The sequence below is a fragment of the Anabrus simplex genome, chromosome 1 (assembly GCF_040414725.1).
Source record: "Anabrus simplex isolate iqAnaSimp1 chromosome 1, ASM4041472v1, whole genome shotgun sequence".
NCBI lineage: Eukaryota > Metazoa > Arthropoda > Insecta > Orthoptera > Tettigoniidae > Anabrus > Anabrus simplex.
In genome coordinates, this window is record NC_090265.1 from 407097696 (window position 1) to 407121338 (window position 23643).

Here is a 23643-nt window from a genome sequence, read left to right on the forward strand (position 1 = left end):
CGCTGGCCTGGAAATGATCTGAACAGATCTTATAATTCTTATACAAGCGTAACGTCCCTTCTTTCTTGTACACTTTATCCAAATCGCTTCTGTGACATTTCAAAACCCACAGATCACACCTACAACAACACATCGGTATTGAAGGTTAACTGCTGCACTATACAATAAAATATGCGTATTATATTTTAAGCCCGTTAAAACATGGGTCGAACAGGTTAGAGGATTATGAAGTACTATAAAAATCTCTGTCACTGGAAGAATATATATGCAAACACAATATTACTTACATGTTCTTGTCACGAGGGAACCTGAAGAACGAGCGCGCATTTTTCTCTACTTCGTAATTACTGCAGCCAAACACAACACATATAAATAACACCAAGAACTTCACACAAAAATACACGTGCTCTTAAGACAGAATCAGTACCGTTCAGGTCTATCCGCTAGAGTGAGCTCCAATAGCTGTCCCTCGATATCTCGCTCAGTGTCGTGTATTGTCTCTACTGTATTTGCTTTCATAACCATTCCTAACTGTCAGTTCTGTCTAAACTTCACCCCCTCCTTAATTTCTCTGTTATAACGTAGTGGGTCTTTACCATTCCTTACCATTAAAGGTACGTATCTTTTTCACACTCTTCAACAATTGCTTTGAACCCATAAATGTGCATATGATTCCCCTATTTTCCTATACTCTCTTAAAAAATACCTGTTTTGCATTATCCTATTCTGAGCAGGAGGTTATGAATTGCAATAACTGCATTACAGTACTCCATTATCTTCTGACTGATATTTTCACAATCCAGAATAGCTGACAAGATCGTCTTCGATTTAGGCCATGTGACAGTCTTATCGCTAAGTTCAAAAACACAGAGGCAAATTACACAAAAAATATAAATGTACTGGTGAGATTTTATGAAAGGCATTTAATATATAAATGATATATTTATATCACAGAAGCTCATACACAGAAGGTACAAATAATAAATAAAATATATGTTATCAATATTTTAATTTGTTATAAAAGTTTTTAGAATTCCATGTGGTTACAATAACCACTAGATAATGTGTCCATTACAATTAAAATCAATAAATAAAACAACACAATATTGAAACAGAACAGGAGTCAGTTTGACATAAAACTGTTAAAAAAATTATACAACAAGCCTGATCAACAAATCTGAAGGCTCCTGAATCAAAGGTAAACATGTAATAAACAGATTTGACATTCTTTCCAGTGTAGAAACATGTTTAAACATCTTTATGAAATGTAAATGAATATGGAGACAATTGCAGAGATACACAAGTCAGATGTATAAAAGATATAGTACGAAGGTTAACACAAAAACACTGGAAGACTATTGAGTAAAATACTATGTACAGACCTCTACTAGAATTTTGGAACACATTCTCCATTCAATAACAAAAATGTGAACCTAATAGCACCAGTGACCTAATAAGGGTTTGATTACAGAATGTACAGTACTCTACTTTGTTGGCAACAAAGTATCAAATTATGGTGAATAAGTCACAAGGTAAAAAATGCAGACCACCACAAGATGCTTACTGACTGTGGTTACCAGTCATTACATACACATTTATGTAGGTCTATGTAAGTTCCACTTCAGCAGTGTCACACACATACAATATTTGGTAAGTGTAAATATAAGATTATATATTAAACACAAATCCTGCACTGTGGAGTGTTAATTAGATCACAGAGCATGTTGTCAACAACGATCCCGCATTAGTAGGACGCTTTCTTCCTCTGCCACCTTCCAGTATATTTACCCATTACTGTAGGCACTATATGTTTGTGCCCCCTGGGGTAACAGGAAGGGTCAAGAGTCAACTTTTATATGCAGACAACAGCAGTATACCACATGAGTACTCAAGGTACATGGCTCAGACCTCTATCCCTTCGGAAAAGTTTTGCCTCGCCCACTGCAAGTCGACACAAGCACTGTAAACAAAGAAATGTAAAAACACTTTTTACATCTTCAATGAGTTTTTCACATCTTGAGTATTTTACAACATATTTAGGACAGGTGTTTTTATTGTTAAAGGGTAATATTGTATAAATTGCATCAGACTATCCCAAAAAAAGTAAAAGCTTCAATATATCCATTAAAATGAATTAAATAATTCCTTTAGAATAATTTCTACAAAGAAAGATGTTTGGTTCATCAAATTTTCACAAAAACCCCTAATGACGACAAAGAGCTTGTCCCATCAACGCACGCCTATTTCTCCGTTTACCCCTCAATATTCTCAAAACTGAAAACTTTGAAAGATATATAAATTATTGCAGTAGTTTTCATCATTATCTCCCTCATCCAGCTCCGGCCAGGTTGGGATGTTTATGGCACCTTTCCATCTTCCTCTATTGAACCACCATTGATCCACCTTAACCGTGTTTCAATCCACGTTTCTTCTAATTATTCCATTCTTGACCATTTTCAACCACTCTTCCATTCAACATGTCCAAACCATCTAAGTTTATCCCTCTCCATTTTGCCGTAAAGATTTTTTACTCAGATTTCCTTCCTGACGTTCTCATTTCTTGCTCTGTTCTTTCTTGTCTTTCCTATCATACTTCTGAAAAATTTCATTTCACCTTGGCATGGATTTCCCTGTTTAAACCTTTTACTGATCTCCATGTTGAGCCCTGCATCCTGCATCCCAAGTACTTGAAGCTCTCCACAATTTGAAGGTTTGTCCCTTTACTCTTATAATTCCTTTCTCTCCTCTTTCTCCTGTAGTCGTTACCATTATCTTACTCTTTTCCACGCAGATTTTGATTTCATAATTTTCAATATATCACTCAATATGTCAAGTTGCCCTTGTACTTCCTCTCCATTTGCTCCCCACACCAAAATATCACCTGCAAACCTTCAGCTCCCTTCTGCCAATTTTACCTTTGTGTCCATCACAAATTTTGTCCATAACCATTATGAATAACAGTCATGATAGCACATTTCCTTGTAGTCCAGTTTCATTTCAAAACCACTTTGTCCTCCCCACATGTGTCTGGACACTGCTGCAACAATTTATGTGCATTGCTTGCACATATTCTCTCATTTGTTTTCCAAATCCTTCCTGTTGCATTATTTTCCATACATTTGCTCTAGGTATACTAACGCATGCCTTTTTTTTAAATCAAGTAATGTCATCACCATATCTCTCCCATATTCCCAATGTTCAATTAACTGCCTCATAGAGAAGATGGGGTCTAGTGTTGATCTTCCATTTTGAAAGCCATTTTGCTCTTCTTGCAATTGTCTTTTCAACTTTCTTCTCATTCTCTTTCCTACTATCCTTTCAAATATTTTTTTCTACCTGATATGAGTGTGATTCCTTAGTAATTATCCCATATCTTCTTGCCCCTCTTTTTGGTAGGTATTATTACTCCAGTCATTTGGTACAGACATTTCTTTCCAAATACATATAAATAGCCTATTGTAGATCAACCAGTCCATAACCACTATCATTTTCACACACAATTCATCCAATCCTGCTGCTTTTCCTACTTTCATTCATTTAACAGCAGTTTTCAACTCTTCCATTGTGATTTCACTCTTGGATTCTGTCTCCTCATATACTCGACTTCTATCATCTTGTCTACACCCTTTCTCACATTCAGTTCATCAAAGTAATCCTTATCTTTTCTTTATCTCCTCTGGTTGTGTTATTAATTTCTCCTCTTTTCTTCCCTTTCACTTGTTTGTGTAGACTTTTTTCTTCTTACAAGTCCGTATATCATTCTTTTACCATTACACACATCCTCTTCTTCCAACTCTTGTGTAAATCCTTCCTAGCTTCTTTTCTTCTTTTACTACTTTCTTGCACCTTTTCACTTCCTCATACTTTTTTTTATTCTCTCTCTTCCATACTTTCCATGCTCTCTCCTGATTTTTCCACTGCTTTCTTTACCCTCTCATTCCACCATGAGGTCTCTTTCATCTTTCGTTAGCACACTCTGCACAGTTTAGAAATGCCAACTTGAACATGTCCTATTTCACTTCCATACTCTCCACCTCATTTCTGGATATGTCTTGTTTCAATTTATATTGGAATTTTTCTTTTACTTCCATATCTTTTAATTTCCAGTTTTATTTCCTTATTATTGACATTTTCACTACTTTTCCTACTTTCATATTTGCTACTGTTTTTGGATCTATAATTTTGGCATGTGTATTATTGAAGTTAGAGGGATATGGATTATTACGTGTTTATTCAATAATGGTTTCATTAACTTCTGGCTGTCCGAAAAAACAAGAAAGGTGCTGACGAAGATTTGGATCTCCACCTCCACCACCACCACTACTCTTTGGTCTCCATCAAAGGCTATTTCTGGCAGAACTGTTACATTTAACAACAGTCATGATTTGCTCTTTCCACCAAGAAGTAATCAATGACTGTCTTTGTCCTTCTGTTTATTTATTTATTTATTTATTTTTGCCATTTGCTTTACGTCGCACCGACACAGATAGGTCTTACGGCGATGATGGGATAGGAAAGGCCTAGGAATGGGGAGGAAGCGGCCGTGGCCTTGATTAAGGTACAGCCCCAGCATTTGCCTGGTGTGAAGTCCTTCTGTTTATTGTGTAATCTTTCTACTATTATTTCTGAACTTCTCATATAAAAATCCACCAAATTCTCTCCCTCTTCACTCCTCCTTTCATATCCAAAAGGTTCAATTACTTCTTCCATTCCTTTTCTGTAGCATCCCACCACTGCATAAAAGTCTCACATGACAGTCACTTCCATGTCCATTATTTCTCTCCAGTGTCTTGAGGAATCTGTCTATATAATCTTCTTTGAATGCAGTCTGGGGTGCATACACTGGATGAAATTTTTGCTCCATTCTCTGTCCTTCACTGTACCTTTATTACTTTATCATTTATGTAGTCCAGTTTATCTACAGACCTTGTTATTATCCCCACTACATTCTTTGTCTTTTCCTCCACTCCAGTAGAAAGTATATCCCTTCCTCAACTTCTTTCCTTTTCTCTCAAACTAACCTCACTCAATCCCATCATTGCTTCTTGATTAAATCAATCATCTCTTCTTACTTTACTGTCAGTAACATGAGGTTGATTATTACCACCTTCATAATGTTCTCTACTGGTCACTCACTCCTCACAGTTCCCCTAGCATAAACACTGTGCATTGCTTCCAAGGAACACCCTAGCCTTTTCCAAGACTGATTTAAAAGTGCCATTTCCATTTTAGGCTGGTATTACGATGGGATCACTACTCCCAAAGGCATTTTAGAGCTACTGCCAGCAGGTGACCAGGCCGCTCCTAAAATGAAGTACGATACCTTCTGCAGCCACCCCTGACCTGGGGTCGGACACCACTCAATGGGTTCCAGTGTCATTTCCTACACTGAGGGGCCCATCACCCCATCCAAGGAAACTTGTCCACCCGAAGCCATTGGCCATTTATCACGGCCTGACACTCGGCGTTGAGAGGCTGACTGTACGGTCTACTCATTACCGTAGTGGGATATTCGGCCAGATGATTATGTTGTTTTAAGGGGCTTAAAATCTAAGGCCCAGGTCCCAATATATAAATAAGCTGATTAGGTTTGTAAATAGAAAGAAAGAGCAATTTATCTTAGGTGAGGATCTGAAAGTCATACATATACAGCAGATAAATAATGTTATTGATTTTACATTTCACTAACTACTTAAACAATTTTCAGATATAACCGTGAGATACATGCCTACTGACTGCAGTTAACAGTCATCACATACTGTACACATTTATGAAGATGAAGTTGCACTTAAGCAGTGTCATGCACTTCTACAATTGGTTAACAAAAAACAAAAATATTTAACAATTTTTTTTTTTTTTCAACTGCTACAAATTTTAAGAGATCCTTGGTCACTGGACTTCAATGTGCAGGAGTTCTTGAAAGCAAGAATTCAACAACATAGAGTCATCACATTTTAACACTCCTAAATGCCACTGACCTCAGCCAGGATGAAATTAACTAGGGAACAGAAGGATGATGTCTGACTACACCACTGAGGTCAGTAAGAGTCAACAAGAATATGAGTGTTTTTCAGGAAGACTTTACAACAACACATCATATATCTCCAAGTATAAGAAGACCATTAGTTTTCCTCTGTAGTTTCCAAATTTCAACATTAATTGTTATTAAACACACAATTTCATTCAATGTTTTTCCTATTGCCACAAAAAAGTGCATCATGCCTTGCTTCTCATCACATCTGTATAATGCTAGCACACTAATTCCACGCACCTGACTGAGCCATTGCTGTCTGTAGTACAAGATACAAACTTGCTATCTGCCAGCCTTGGACATCCAGACCCAAATACTTTATCATTAAAATAATACGTTACTTTGTAATCAGATCTCAAACCAATTTTATGAAGGACAGAGCAGTATAACAGTTGAGACAGTGAAGTGCAAACAGGTGATTTTAATACCGGAATTGGAGAAAGAACATGAGGATATAAGAAGATAGGGTGCCCAATCGACAAGAGACAACCAAATCCACAAGGAATGTGCATATATACAGAGATTTTGATTTTTGGTATTTGCGTTACACTTTACTGACACAGGACTTATGGCAACGATATGACAGGAAAGGGCTAAGAGAAGGAAGGAAACGACTGTGACCTTACGGTAAAGCCCTGGCATTTGCCTAGTGTGAAAATGGGAAATCATAGAAAACCATACCATCTTCAGTGACGTTTACTGTGGGGTTCAAAACCACCATCACCTGAATGCAAGCTCACAACTATGTGACCGAAACTATGAAACCAGCTTGCTTGGTTAAGAGCACACTGAACTATACTACATCTGCTGGAAAAGTTTAACTAACAACCAGATTTCAAGCAATGGGAGGAACAATCAAGATGTGAAGATTGTTCTAGTCCTTTGTTTTCATGTTTGTTATCTTGTTTGCTATTGATCTTCCGATGCTGACTTCCATTGTGTTTATTCAACTATGTGTTCTTATTCATGTTCATGCTCCTACCTATACACGACTTGATATGTCACTTGTCTGTTCCTTTGGACCATTGTGCTCTTTTCCTCCTTGTGTGTTTGTCCTGTGCTCCTATTCTTGTACCACCTGTAATCATCTTTAACTGTTTGTATCTACCCTTTTCCTTGCTTCCTCATTCCACACTTTTCATAATCAAGACTGAAGATTTGTTAAGATGGCCTCTGAATGAGTATTGAAGTCCACCCTCCTGATGAAGCTGTGTAGCAGAAACTAGCTCATCAGGGGCTGATGAGGGGATAACCTATCTATTTAAAGATGGCAGTGTATGAAGATGTGGAGAATTGTCCTCGTCTCCTTCTGTATGCTCCCTCTTCTGACACTGTCAGTAATTGTGTTTATCCTAGTATAAGTTGCTATCTTTTCATATACAACTGAACTAGTTATTTCAGTAGCATACATTTCCTTTCAGATGATCACTCAATACAACATACCTAAATGGTTACTGATGAGGATTTTTTTGAAAATAATCTGAAAAATGAAGGTCTCCTATAGATCATCATATGTAACCCTTCCAACGTGAGGGAAGGTAGGGTGGTGGTGAACGAGATCTCCCCAACATTTGTCAGTCCATGTAGGTCTCTCTCTCTCTCTCTCTCTCTCTCTCTCTCTCTCTCCAGTCTCCTCCACTACTCTCTACGCCTATTTTCAGTTGGTTCAGCCATTGTTTCCTTGATCGTCCAATAGGTCTCCTTCCGCTGACTCTCTTCCATGCATGCATGTGATATTCAAGTGACTGACATTCTCTTTACATGCCTGAACCATGTAAGTCTTGCAGACCATCTTTCTTCCACAAGGTGTTCCACTCCCAAAGATGATCTGATGTCCTCATTTCTCACATGATCCTGTTGAGTTTTCGGCATGGCATTCCTAAGAAATTTCATTTCACAGGCCTGCAGTTGACCAAGGTCTCTAGTCAGCAACATGCAGGTTTCTACACCGTGTGCAAGAGTATGGAAATAAGATTTATGTAAGGACATTTTTGTTTGTAGGGGAACCTTCTGAAGCCTCCGTGGCTCAGGCGGCAGCGCGTCTGCCTCTCACCGCTGGATACCGTGGTTCAAATCATGGTCATTCCATGTGTGATTTGTGCTGGACACAGCAGAGGCAGGACAGGTTTTTCTTCTCTGGGTATTCTGGTCTTCCCTGTCATATGATATTTCATTCCAGCAACACTCTCCATTAACATTTCATTTCATCTACCAGTCATTTATCACTGCCCCAGAGGAGTGCAACAGGCTTCAGCAGCCGGCACATTTCCTTATGGAGGCTTCATTCATTCCATTCCTGACCTGGTAGAATGACTAGAAACAGGCTGTGGATTTTCATTTCAAGGGTAGCTTCTTGTCCCAGATCAGGGGACATATAAGGTTATACAATTTAGACCCATTGGCCGCTCTATTAACCCTAGTACTGCTGTAGAATTTTACCTCAAACGCTAAGGGTACAGTTACTGGATTGCAGACACATTACTTTTTTTTTTTTCTCTCCAGAGCCTCAAATAAATTATAATATACATGTATTGTATATCATTTTAAAGTACAGGAAAAGTGCTAAACATTGATGTAAGAAACATATTAAATCAATAATAATGGGGAATATTGTGAAAAATATTTACACATTTGTGAACAGTGACAAAAAATGTTAAAATCCTGGCCTGAAAGTGGCTGAAATTATTTAGTGCTGTGACAGAAAACATTATGTAATTTGTGCATTGTAAGCTTATGTTTAGATCGATAACATTTATTGTAGGGCATTAGTTCTTTTCCAGAACCCAAGTGTAAAAAAAAAGAAAGTAGTAGGCCTACACGATTGGGACTGCATTACGGGGAGGCATATATCTGGGTCCTGGGTTGTGAATGGTAAATTAAAGACTTTTTCCAGTGATATCACTTTTTAGAGGTTCCACATCATACCATTTCACACTAACACCTTCAATACTTACATTACCAGTCACCTGAAACCTGGGAGGCTCACCAGCGTACAGCACTGGATTTTGGGACACCCTGTGATAATGTACACATTTCAGTCACACTTTCTTTTTCAATTTCGTCATCTGATGAACTCTCCACATTATGCTCCACACAACAATCATCATCACTATCCATATCAACATAAACAAGTCTTTCAATTTTATTATTGTCAACATAAACAGATGTCATGTTGCTTTACTGATAATACCTGGAAGTGTAAAGATAAAATAGTGTCTATCTTCCAAACAAATGCTACTGGTGATCCATAATCACTTTCAAAAGAAAGATAAACCTTTTAACTAACAGCTTAAGATACTACTCCTGCCATCTTTTGAGATTCTTATGAACTAAGACTATTTCCCTGACCGTCTGTCAAACGATAGCGATTGAGAAACAGATGCATCGTCTGTCGGACAGACTGTCTGCAGTTCTTGGGTTAAGTACTTCTTGCCCTGCTCCATCCTTGTTTCAGACCACTCTCCATAGGTACCGGTACTTGAATACTTGTACTGTTGTATTTGGCAACATTTATTATCTGTACTAATTTTCATGGCAACAGTTTTTGTTTTGCTCACTTTCATCTTAAAATCATTGAACTTGGCTACCCATTTGTTGAGCCAGTCTTGCACCTCTCCCCCGAACAGAAACATTACCAGTGAACACCAAGGCATTTAACTCGCCACTTAGTTCTTTCTTCAAGTCCTTCATTATGTCATCCAAGACTGCCACAAACAGCAGAGGTGAAAGAGCACTCCCCTGTTGTACTGCCCCCAAGTTGTCTCAAAATCATTCTGAATGGCCTTCACCAATTCTGATGCAACTGTAACACTTATTGTATAACATTCTGATCTTGTCAATAAGGTATTCTGGTATGGCTAGTTCTTCTAGGCTTCTCCAGAGGACATCTCTTGGAATGTTGTCATAAGCCTTTTCCTAATCCAAGGAGACAACAAACAGGTCTCTCCTTTTTCCCAATACTTCTCATGAACATCTACAAGGCAAAGATCAGATCTACAGTGCTCCTGTGAGGTCCAAACCATGTTGTTCTTCCTCCAAGATAGGTTCTAATAAGGTTTGAAGTCTAGCTTTGGTAATCTTTTTGATAATCTTTAAACTATGGGACAGAACTGTAATAACTCTGTAGTTCTCACAATTTCAATGGTTTTCTTTTTTAAATACTGGAATATTTCAACTAACACTGTTCAAATAGAAAACTGAAGACTGAAAGAATGATAAATGCATAAATTGGGCACTGGAGACCACCTTTCAATGAAAGTCTACAAGGAAATGGAACTAGTAATGAGCACAATCAGGAAGAAACGAAGTTCATTAATTGGAAATCTACTCAGGATACCAGAAAACAAAATCAGGAGAATTATTGAAAAATTATGGAACAGTAAGAGCAGCATTAGATGGATTACAGAAATCAAGTAAACAACATTTCTTACAAATACAACAACAACAACAACAGCAATAATAATAATAATAATAATAATAATAATAATAATAATAATAATAATAATAATAATAATAATAATAATAATACACTTACAAGTAGAGCAGCGACATCTGATGCCATGAGCATGTAAAATACATACTCCCAGCCTACTTTAGCTACCACCCCTGCCAGCAGGGGTCCAACAGCCGCTCCTGAAATTTTGAAGAAAAAAAAAAAAAAAGCATGCATCAGAGTATCCTTAATCTCAAACCTATGTTTACATTATATCTACTTTTTTTTAAGTCCACGAATTAAATGAAATTAATTAAATGGATCATTCCCAAATATTTTTATTTTATTTCCAACCTTCTACACTATATGCCAGAATTAGGTCCACAAATAATTAAAGTCTTCATTCTAGAAAGTACTTCTGTGTACACAACTATCCCCCTGGCTCTTATACCAAAGCTTATATCATTCATTTTAAAAATTATCTTTTACAACTTGTTCATAAATAATGAAGGGAATGTCAATCTCTTTAAATATAAGATAATCACTGTATGAGTACTGCCTGTAAAGTGAACAATGATGATTTTAGTTTGTATATTACCAATTAATGACAGAAATAAAGAATCATGGAGAACAGGTAATGAATATAGTAAAAATGCAAGCCTGAAGTTTTACACAACTGTTAATACTGTATTGGTGACCACAGCCATGGGAAATTTTGTTTTACGTGGAATCTGAACCACTGGTATGAGACTTTTTATTTCACATAATTCACATGCAAAGGTCGGGATTCAAACTATGGCCACCTTGAGTTATGCTACTCCACTATCATGACCTCCAGTTAAGGAATCAGTTTTACTCAAATTTCCTCACAACCAACCTTGCTCTTCCCAGCACCACTGGATTATTGGAACCATGTACCGTCCAATGTCAGTATAATGAAATGCTGGGGTCCATGAAATTAGTTTCATTGTACTGAAATTTCATTCATCTTAACATACACAACAACAAACCATTCTAGACATGAATTTATATAAGTACACAAGCACACACAACAATAAACAATTCCAGACATGAAATTATACAAGTATACTTTTTAATTAGGCCTACATTGTCAGCAATCCTGAATTCTATATCGACTATAATGTACTGTTTCATCTCGAGAAAATAATCAGTTATTTTATTTTGTACTCAACATTTTACAATGAACTCTTCTATAGATAGTAAATGAAAAGACTTGCACGCTTTATCACATTATCGGAAGCATTGTTCTGTTTAACCTAGAAATACCATAATTCATTAGAAACATTTACGGCCTCGGCGAGAAATAGGTTTTTTTTTTTTTTCCCTTTCACTTTTACAAGCACTAGTATCGCCCTCGCCGGGCTGAGTAGGCGAAATTGGCAGGTTCGATCCTGGCTCATTCCAGTAATATTTGAAGGTGCTCAAATACAACATCAGAGCCCCGTGTCTGTAGATTTACTCGTACATAAAAGAACTCCTGCTGGACAAAGTTCTGGTACCTTAGTGTCACTGAAAACCTAAAAAAGTCATTAGTGGAACATAAAAACATTATTATCATCATCATAACTCTTCTTCACCAATTTCACTTGCATGCCCATCTTCCTTGCCCTCTTCTCATCTTCCACAATCACTTCAGTGTCAATCAATTTGAAATTTGCAGTTTCATTGCAGAGATGGGATTTTCTCACATTTTCCTCCAAAGTTCTGGGTCCAGTTTTTCTATGACATTAGCAGGTTTAAGTGTTACAAACTTCATTGTGATCTGTATTGAGTTATCAGTTACAAAATAAACTGTTAATTAATGTCAACCTAATCAATACATGTATTACTAGTGATGAGTTACAACTGTAGATGTTTAGGCTTGTTTCAAGGCATCGTCAGCTGACAGAACATGGTAAAGTGTAATCATTCTCTTTACATTAAAAACATGAACCTTAAAGATGATTTAAAATAAGTAATGTTAAAATCAATGTACATAAAATAATCGACCCTTCTTAGGAATTCTTAAAATTAATGACATGTTAAAACCCTGCACATGAATTTGGTAATGAGTACATGAATCCTCTGTTGTATAAGCACTCACTAGATCAAGTAACAAAGGGAGTGTGCATTTTCATGCAGTGTGAAGTAGAAGATGTGTTGTTCATGGAATGGGCTAAAAACATTAAAACATATTTAAACACTGTAAATCTTATCAAATTTTCAACAATTAGTGCTTCTTAATGAAGAGCATCCTGTTGGAAACACTGTGTTTTGTTGAATGTGAAGGGTATATTAAATTTTGAAACAGAACATAGGCCTTGGTTTGATTGAGTCCTTAAGATAGAAGTGAAAATTTCTGAATTGAGATGTCGAGAAATGACAGTTGTCACACATTCACAAGCTATGGACGACTCTTAGTCCAGCGGGGCCAACTTCTGAACGTTCATTTGCTTTGTAAACTCATCCATTTTGAATAATTTAGGCCACATTGACAGATCATCAGAAGGTAAGAAAGTATCCAGTTTGTTCCAAGCACACATATCATCCAAATCAAGAATCTGTTTTGTCAAGTCAATAACATGCTGTCCACATCAGAGTTAATAACTACATTTGCCAACACCCCAATTCAGCAATTTTCACTTCTATTTGACGGACTCAATCAAACCAAGGTCTATGTTCTGTTTCAAAATTTAATATGCCCTTCACATCCAGGCCCATATTTAGGCATTTTGCACCCCTGGGCCAGAGAATATTTTACGTCCCCTAATTGGTTGTACCTTTTTCAAGTACGTTATTCAGTAAACTTAATATAAGAAGACGATATGCAATAAATATTAAAAAGTTCTTGAGAAACAAAATGAAGGTAGAAATCATCAAAACTACTAAATATACAAGGAATATGCCACAATATTGGTACCATGCTTCTAAGGCCAATTTATCACTGCAGCACTGAATTCTATTAAGCAAATGCTTTTCCTCTTGCTTTTGTATAAGCAAACAAACTAATCCTATTTTCAAAATACACAATTAGATCATTTCTACGTATAATATAGTCAGATGATTCAAGAGATCCTGAGTTTGATATGTACGTAAATGTGTTTTAAACATCTGCTGCCCATGGCAATTTGCCGCCCTGGGCCTTGGCCCATGTGGCCTGTGCATAAATGCGTGCCTGCTCACATACAACAAAACACAGTGTTTCAAACAGGACATTGTCTTCATCAAAAAGCACAATTTTTTTTACGAATTTCCTAAGATGTACAGTGTTTTAATATATTAGCCCTATTTCATGAACAACACACATTCTTGAACTTCAAAATGCATGAAAATGCACACCTCCCTTTATGTTAAATGATCTAACGAGTGCCTGAAATACAACAGAGGATTCATACACTCATCACCAAATTCAAGTGCAGTGTTTTAACATTACATTAATTTTAAGAATTCCTACAAGGGGTCAATGATTTTATGTACATTGATTTTAACATTACTAATTTTAAGTCATCATGAAAGTTCACATGTTTTTTTTATGTATGTCTTTTAGTTTATAAGAGAATGGTTATACTTTACCATGCTTTGTCAGATGATGATGGCTTGAAGTAAGCTGAAACATGTACTGACCAATTGTAATTCATCACAAGTATTACAAGTACTGATTAGGTTGATCTTAACTAACATCTTTTGTAACTAATTAACACGTTTATTTCCTTAATCTTCTAACACAGATGAAATCCTGGACTTCTGACAGTAATTCATTATCACTGTTGAAGGCAAGCTTCTTCACGCCATCATGAACATTTCCATGGCTTCCAGAATGGTTATGTTTGTTTACTCCCTCCAATAGAGAGTCTTGCAAGAATTTGTTGAATTAATCATGACTGATAATGCAATTTGGTTGCAACGATTATCCCTAGATTGAGAGGTTTCAGTATAGATGTACATTTCGGCGGCACCATTTTAATGAATTCCATCTGCCTTTTGAATATTATTATGGAAAGAGCAATTGTGTACTAGAAGTATAAATTTTCATTTTGATACTTTCATTTTCTCAAGCAGCCACGAGTGAAAAGTTTCACCCATTATCCATGCTCTTTGATTTTGGCTGTACTCACATGGTAGGGAATTTACCCCTTTAAAACACCTTGGTTGTCTGTATTTCCCAATAATCAAGGAGTACACTTTTCTGTGCCAGTAGAGTTAACATACTACATTGCTGTTATTCTCTTCTCTTCCTGTCGATGCACTTTTCGTATTATTTAGTGGTTTTTTTTTTTTTCCTCAATTCATCTGAAATCGCTATAGCCCTTCCATGTGTCATTTTTGCTGAAAATTTGAGACTCTTAAGAAGAATGTTAATTTTATTTTTGTCCTCAGCATCTGCTTTCCGACTCCAACTCCTTTGAGATCTTGCTAAATTTTGCCGATCCTCCTGTCTTCTTTCCAAGATTTCTCATCACTAGTCATAAAATCAGGATTCCTGGCAGTTGCAAGATGTGAAAGAAATAAGATTCTTCTTCATTGTACTGGTGATTGGGTCAATCTCTCGATAAGACTCCTTTGACTTTTCTTTTTCCCTCTATGTACAGCTTACATATATATATATATATATGATCTTCACATCCTACTGAAATCTTCGTACTACTGGCTTAAATGAAATTATCATACACGCTGTGCCTTATGGAACTGTAAATAGGTTTACAAATTAATTTGTTCCACTGGTATTCATTGTATTGGTATTTGAGTGTATTTTGCACACCACTACAAGGACAGATGAGAAAAATAAACCAGAAATAGATGCCATCGAAGCATGAGTGATTCTCAATACCATGTCTTTCAAGAGCAGTTATTTGCTTGAAAAAATCTAAGCAAAGACAAAAATGGCTGCGAGAAAAAGAAATATCTTGCTAGGCCTATTATGTCGCACCAATTCGGACAGGTCTTATGTCAATGAAGATATAGGACAGGGCAGGGCTAGGAACAGGAACGAAGCTACTGTGGCCTTAATTACTGTACAGCACCAGCATACGTCTGGTGTGTGAACATGGGAACTATGGAAAACACTCTTCTGAGCTGTCAACAGCAGGGTTTGAATCCACCATCTCCCTAATGCAAGCTCACAGCTCCACGATCTGAACAGTGTGACCAACTTGCTCAGTAGAAGGGAAAAAGCAAGATGTTGGAGCTAAAGTTGAGCCACCTACTTAATATCAGATTTTGTTATTAGTTACAGTAATAATGTTATTCTTTTTGGTACCACTTTTCTATGGTTTTTGAAGACATTCAGAATATGGTACTTTGTCCTGCAGGAATACTTTTATGTGCTTGTAAATCTACAGACAGAAGGTTGACATGTTTGAGGATCTTCAAAAACCACAGGACTGAACCAGGATTGAACCCACCACCTTGAGCTCAGAAGGCCAGCACTACCATATGAGCTACTCAGTCTGGCTTATTAATTATCATACATTGATCTATTATGTAAGATAAAGAACCAAGCCAGGAAAAAAAAAAAAAAAAAAAAAAAAAAGGAAAAAAAATGGCGCAACAGCCCCGAGGGGCCATGGCCTACCAAGCGACCGCTGCCCAGACGAAGGCTTGCAGATTATGAGGCGTCGTGTGGCCAGCACGACAAATCCTCTCGGCCGTTATTCTTGGCTTTCGAGACTGGGGCTGCCATCTCACCGTCACGTAGGCTGAGTGGAGCTCGAACCAGCCCTCAGGTCGAGAGAAAAATCACTGACCTGGCCGGGAATCGAACCCGGGGCCTCCGGACGAGAGGCAGGCACACTGCCCCTACACCACAGGGCAGCCCCAAAAACACTGGGATGCGTAAATTATGTAAGGCTGTTAATTATGCGAGGAAATACGGTACATTCATGCTTATTTTTCTACTAATGTCATTCCAAACCATTTCTCCGCTGACAGCTAAAAACATCTGCTTAGTCGAGTAGCTTGTCTCCTTAATCCAGAGTCTTCCCAACCCAAAACTAGTAATGTTTTCATAACACTACAGTATTCTCTTGTCTAAAATCCTTTGGATCTTTTCCAGTTCTCAAATCAAGTAATACCGATGAGGGTTCCACACACAGGAACCATTCAGGTCTTAAGAGCGAGTTGTACACCCTCTCCTTTACATCCTTTCTGCAAACCGTAAGTACCATCATAACCATATGAGGAGATCTATAACTTTATTTACAATCTCATTAATGTGATTACTTCAGTGAATCTCTCTTTCCTTATATTAACACCTATACATACTTTCAGAGATTCCCATGAGATATGTTTACTCCATGACCACAGTAATTAAAACTGATGAAGATTTTCCCTCTTTGTAAAAGTTACAACCGAAATTTTCACCCTGTTTACAATCATACCACTGCCTGCTGTTCATGTCACAACATAGTCTAGGTCTTTAGTCCATCACAATCCTGGAACTTGTTTATTACTCTATGGAGTATAACATGATACACAAAAAAACCTTATCTTTGATTTCAGTTCTTTACTCATATCATTTATATATATATCAGGAAACATGTAGGTCCAATAACATACTGCCTCCCAGAACACCCCCTCCCCTCCTCTAATCAGTATTGCAACTTCATCTACTCTAATGCTCCGAGTTCTATTTTCTAGAAATTCAGCCACTCATTCAGTCACGCTTTTCTGTAATCTAATCCCTGGAGCCCGGATTTCCATGCAAATGCATGTTTTTAAATAAGCTACCTACACTTCTCAAACTTTGCAAATATTCGTTTTACGGCTTAACAATTCCAAATAACCGTTCTTTTTCCGTGCATGTTTGCATGTTTTGGCATTTTTCTGAGAAAATTCATGCATAATGCATATTTGGAAGATTTTGGATTTAATACAGCATATCTGGACGTTTAATATTGCATAATATGACTTTTATTCTGACTTGGACGCATATATATTGTTAACTTGCATCCTAGTGCATTTTCTGAATGTTAGTTTGCAGAATTTGGGACAATTTTTCACGTTGTAGGCTACAGTATGTCTATTACTGAGAGACAGAGAGAGTGTGGAGATGGAGGCACTTCCGTGTATGTGGGGCTTGCCCTTTCTCCATCTACCACCCCTAAATTGTACATGTACAATTTAAGGAAAATAAATAATAATAATAATAATAATAATAATAATAATAATAATAATAATAATAATAATAATAATAATAATAATAATAATAATAATAATAATAATAATAATGTATTCCTGGCAATCCTATGTGACAACCATAGTTAGTAGCCTACATACGGTACAGGTCCTACAGTATAATGCAATTAACCAAACACTTTCTTATCTGTTGCTTGAGTAAACAATGACGTACGTCGGAAGGCCCCACGTCGAAATCTAATTCTTAGGAATAAGGTGTCCCAGTTTTACAGTTGTACATTGCTATAAATTGAACCGTAAATTGTGCATTAATCATTGACGGCTCATTTTTCGTCTGTTAGATGAACAAAAGAAACCTTGTATCGCACTTCTGTGGCGCCGCGTTACTGGGATAGCAGCTTACAAATTCTGGTTTTTCATTGAACCCTCTACCGTTGTTATCCTGGAATGTCCTACCCGGAACTCAATTGTCACACGTCTGTGTTATCGCAGCAAGCAATCGTTACCACTTATTGAGGACATTCAAATGTGTCTGCAATCATCACATGGAGAAGCAGCTGCCGCAGATAGAGATAAGTTGAACAAACTAATTCGTTCAAATCCTGATTTTGAATTCGTCAAGCTTATAAAAGACGTATTGTGGTGAAAATGCAAAAGACGTACAATTTGACCTCACTTTGTCCAAATGTCTTCATTGAATTATGCATCTATCACTTCTCGTGACGTAAAAAGATAATTTTCTGGGCTTAAGTATGTGCTGAATGATAAATGGATGAGCTTAAATCAAGACAATTTGGAGAAATTAGGGTAGTTTTTGTTCATGTTTCAAAAGGAACTGAATTTTGATAGTGCATATTTTTCAGTTTATTGTGTATGTTTTGCCATATGATAGTGCATGAATGCATGCATATTTTGAGATTTGATAGTGCATGGAAATCCGGGCTCTACTAATCACCGTCATTTTCATCAGTAGTCTTCCATGATTTACCCTATCAAATGCCTTGCATAGGTCAATAGCGATACAGTCCATTTGGCCTCCTGAATCTAAAATACTTGCTATATCTTGCTGGAATCCTACAAGTTGAGCTACAATGGAACAAGATTTCCAAAATTGCCTTCTATCAAACTAGTTAGTAATTTTACAAATATGTCCTATATAATCAGAAAGAAAGATTTCCCCAGACCTTACATGCAACAGGTGTCAAGCTGACTGGCCTGTATTTATCGGTTTTATCACCCTTTCCTTTGTAGATTGGGGCTACTACGCAACTCTTAGAGCTGTGCAAAATGACTGGCAGACTCAAACTCGTTTATAAGAAATGGGTCCCACTCATTCTAGACTCATTCTGAGCTTGCTCCTCAAGCACTCTGTTCTACGAGTGTTTGGAAGGACCTAACTTGAAAAGGCGCTCAACTTCAATGAATAAATGAGTACCATACTGTCCATACCATTCGATTGCAATGAACAGAAACGAATCTGGACAGATCGAGCAGCTTGGAAACTCTGAAAGTTCAAGTGACTCGCTCATTGATACACTGTTGCTACATGCAATAGTTCTCTGAACACTTTTCTTGTACAGCCACTGCACATAGAAACTCGTAACACAAATGCATGAAGCAGAAGCATGGCAACAACTCACAGTCTGAGCACCCACTGAATGGTTTAACAACTGAGCAGACTGGTATACCGAGTCTATAATCAAGTTCCAAGCTTTCGCTGCTCAAATATCGCCCATTTCGACTGAGCAACAATAAGTCTGGTTCAAGTCTATCCAGACCCATTGCACAGCTCTAGCAACTCTCCATTCATATGGTATAGTTCCTTCATGCAAACAAATATCGTTCTATATGTCAACCCATTGCCTTTAGTATATCCCCAGAAATGTTATTAATTCCAGCTGCTTTTCAAGTTTTCAACGTTTTAAATGTATTTTTATCATAGGTAAATTTGAATACTTTGCTAGTATTAGTCACCACCTCTACCTGGACATTATTCTTATTATCCAACAATCTTTACATACTGCAGACTAAACGCCTTCTTTAAATCCTAACATATACATTCCCCTTGTTCATTAATGATATTAACATGTCCTTCCTTGAACCTGTTTCTGCCTTAAGAGTACCTATACACACACGTTATGCAAGCCTTCTCTTTGCCAGCAGGCAACTGCTCTCTAACCATTAAAAATATCCCAAGTAGGAACTATAGCCCTGTAAGATATGAAAACAATATGAATTGCACCCTATCTCAATCATTTATGGATAGATACACAGTGCACTGTGTTGCTTGATATACAGTGAAACCTTGTTAGTGCGTTCCTCATTAACATGTTTTCCCGCTTAGTACGTCGTAAATTCGAAGTCCCGATTCTCATCGTATTAAACCTATACCTCACTTACCAAGTCACGAATTTTCGCTATTACCGCTTAGTACAATCACATTTTTCCTAGACCTGACAATGTTACTGTATTTGTCATCCCTTATGAAAGAAACTTAATTTCCAACTCGGATAAGAGCCGTCTCCACAACTGCGTGATGACAGAAAAAGGCCTTCCTGAATTTCAAAGGATAACTTGCACTTTCGGGGAGTAAGCCGTTAGCCTCATGAATGTTCAGTTTTGCTTGCCAGTTAGCAGCGAGATTGCTGAATAGCAGAGTGAGCCTGTTTGTGCTTGTATTTCACATTCCATTCGGAAGGTAGAAATGTATTTTGTGTTGAGTGGTACAGCGAAGTGTAGCTAATATTTGTTGTGTGATATGGTAACCTGTATCTTGATTAGGATAATAATTGCGTGAAACTGACTAGCGTAATGCATATTTGTCTTGTAACAGCCTAGTTATGGACACAGAAAACATGAAATTCCTTAATAACTTAATGAAAACGAAATTCAAATCTCATCAGAAAGTGGACTGGGATAAGCATGTAGAGGTCGCAAATGTTGAAACTCGCACCTTAAGAGTTTTGACTCGATCACTCAAGTTTGTCGAAGTTTTGTTCAATTCAAAATGGCGGCCAAAGTCAATCCTCGCAGTTGCACATGGTCGAATGTAACCTCTAATTCATTGTCCAAGAGTGTGACCTGAAAATAATGTTTAATAACCCACTGCTCCGAAATAAAAGGCTTCTACTAACATTTGTTTTAGAAAGAGTGTGATCCGCAATAACACTTCGATATTTTTGTGCACGTTTTCATATTTGTTTGGTGTTTTCCCCACCTTTCAGTGTACCGGTACTTGTTATTTCATAATCCCCAGCAGAAAAGGTTTCCATATTAATTCTCTCATGTTTTTCACACCTTTTAATACTTTCTTCTCATCTTTAGAAAGGGTAGATAGACCTATAGTTTTCACTGTACCCGTGGATACACAACATAAGATGCCCTCACGTCAGAAAAATTACATCTAGTGTTTCCATATCCCTGTTGGATAGTTTTTATTCGTATATTCATAAGTATATTTTTCCGCTTAACACGTTCTTTTTCCCTGTCCCCTGCAGAAACATCTTAACGAGGTTTCAGTGTGTACTAATCAATAGGGAAGTGATATTTATGTGAAAGATTTTAAAAATTTCTTCTTCTTTCAAAAGGCTAAGCCTTGTCTTTGCGGCCATAGCAGCCAATTTCATATCCAAATGGAAAGAACTCCCCATTTCACTGACCACATTTCTTGAATAAGATGTTCTTGGTCATCCCCTTGTTTTCCTCCCAAAGATCTTGCCTTTGAAAATGTTTTGGAAAAAAGTATCATGCCTAAGTAAGTGTCCAATGCACTTTGCCTTGCATTTTTCTCTCCTATTTCCTTCAGAACCATCTCACTGCTCTCTCCTGTTTTGCTAATATCCAGGTTTCACACCCGTATGACAAGACACTCCATAAAAAGTATTTTAGAAATTTCTTCTTAGTGTGGATGTTGACGAGCTTGTTCAGCAAACTGTTCTGTTAACTCTGGAAAGCGTACTTGGCTAGTGCTATTCTTCCCTTTATTTCATTGAGACATCTATTATTTTCCTCGACATTGCTACTGAGATAGTAAAACTCTGCTACTTCTGGCTGATCATTTCTAAATAATGATGTTTATTGATTTTCACTCAGGTATTTTCCTTGTGGTTAGGTGACCCTTGACATGGGTATGGGAGAATACTGATATATAAAGAACCCTGAAACCATAAAGCTATAAATCTGACCTAAGCCTAACTGGCTCTGCCCGCAATTAATGGAATGAAGGAACAAAGGTCAATACGTTGGCAGTTGTCACAAGAGAAAATCCCTCATAAACCTGTGACTGTACAGGTTCTGGTGCCAGGTGTCACGCCTATTGTATTGTGTTAACAGATCTATCCGTTTCAATACTTTTGGGTGTAATATACCGTAGTTAAGTATTTAAATTTCCGCGGATAACAATTTTTCAGATGCGGATAACCATTTGCGGATGCGGAGCAGATGCGGATATTATTTTGTACGTCCGCGCAGGGCTCTAATCACAGGTTCCCACAAAACTGTCAAGTTGATCTGATCTATCGGATGTCGAAGTTTTATCATGATACGTACGCAATTTCAGACTTTACCTGACCTCTAGTGGCTAGTCCCGTAGATAAGAACATGAAGTACCTATTATTGCCATTCTGTAAAACTTCCGTGAGGAACAAAATGTTGAAATGCTCTTTTAGCTTCTTGGTAAACAATATGGAGTCAGGAGAAGATGATGATTATTTACGAGCGTATTTAGAGGATTATTCGAGTGAAGATGAGGATATTTAGGTGTACGACTTGCCGGAAAGTGATTCGGATACCGAATTAGCAAGTGAAAGTGTTGTTAGTGACATAGAACCATCTCAGCCTCTTCTCTATGCATGTGACTCACACAACATGCCAGGTATGTCAGACTCTTTCAATTTTATTTCAGCTGATGTTTCTTTAAAAAACTTGGAAGGTAACAAGGAAAGAGAATACTTTGTATGTAGCAAGGCCAACAAAGAAAAGGGTGAAAAACGAAAGCGATCCTGCACCATTTTTACAAAATGACTGAAATGGTTAGTAAGAAAAGACTTCACTGGAAGGCCCCCCAAGTAGAAGCTATTAACCCCGCAACAGTGACCCTACTGGTCAGTTACGAACACAGCACCAATGGCTCAATGGTATGCTGTGGGATTTGAAACACCTGCTGCATGGATTTTGTAATAGTTATTTGCTTTGTCGAAAGTTTTATTTTGCTAGGGGCTTTACGTCGCATCGACACAGATAGGTCTTATGGCGACGATGGGATAGGAAAGGCTTAGGAGTTGGAAGGAAGCGGCCGTGGCCTTAATTAAGGTACAGCCCCAGCATTCGCCTGGTGTGAAAATGGGAAACCACGGAAAACCATCTTCAGGGCTGTCGATAGTGGGATTCGAACCTACTATCTCCCGGATGCAAGCTCACAGCCACGCGCCTCTACACGCACGGCCAACTCGCCCGGTCTTTGTCGAAAAAAAGCAGGAAGAGGCAGCTTTCGGCTATAATCAGAGCTAACTATTATTGCTGAGAGGTGTTGCATATCTTCACAGTAATTTATTTTTTAGAACTCTGCACACATTTCGAATCTGTAAACATGGTAGGTCCAGGCAGAGTTACTGATGATGTAGAAATAGCCAATTTACTCATTAATAGTGGCAGTGAAAATAATTAAGGGTGTGAGAGTGGTATAGAGGATGAATTCACTATGACTTTCACTGAAGATAGTGATGCTGACGATTTAATTCATGATAATACGCCGACAGATGCGAAAACACGGGGGGAGGACTGAAACACACAGTCCCAGTATTGACATGCAGCTGTCTAGGAATAACGAGTTTAGCTTGTGTTAGTTTTTTTATAATATCATGTAATGTGCTATTGCACATTTTTTGGATAATTTTTCACCTGCTCATTTGGAAATTATAGCAAAGTTAATACGGTACTGCATTCGGCATTGGGAGTAGGCTAGAAATAAAGGATGCTGTGGGTGCAACCCAGGATATTATAATGAGGAATTAAACAGAAACTTGAAAAAATTATGGATTTCATACTA

At 37.5% G+C, this 23643-nt stretch overlaps 1 protein-coding gene across 5 annotated transcripts in view; it reads right to left on the minus strand.

Moving 5' to 3' along the window:
* Positions 1 to 903: 903 nt before the first annotated feature.
* Positions 904 to 23643, minus strand: part of MFS16 (major facilitator superfamily transporter 16) — a 210170-nt gene continuing 187430 nt past the window's right edge. For all 5 annotated transcript variants that reach the window (XM_067135066.2, XM_067135065.2, XM_067135062.2 and 2 more), the window contains 2 exons: positions 10566 to 10663; positions 904 to 1960 (listed from right to left, as the gene is read on the minus strand). In XM_067135066.2, the coding sequence (XP_066991167.1) occupies positions 1889 to 1960; positions 10566 to 10663 (170 nt within the window). In that variant the 3' untranslated portion in view covers positions 904 to 1888. The remainder of the gene's footprint in view (positions 1961 to 10565; positions 10664 to 23643) is intronic.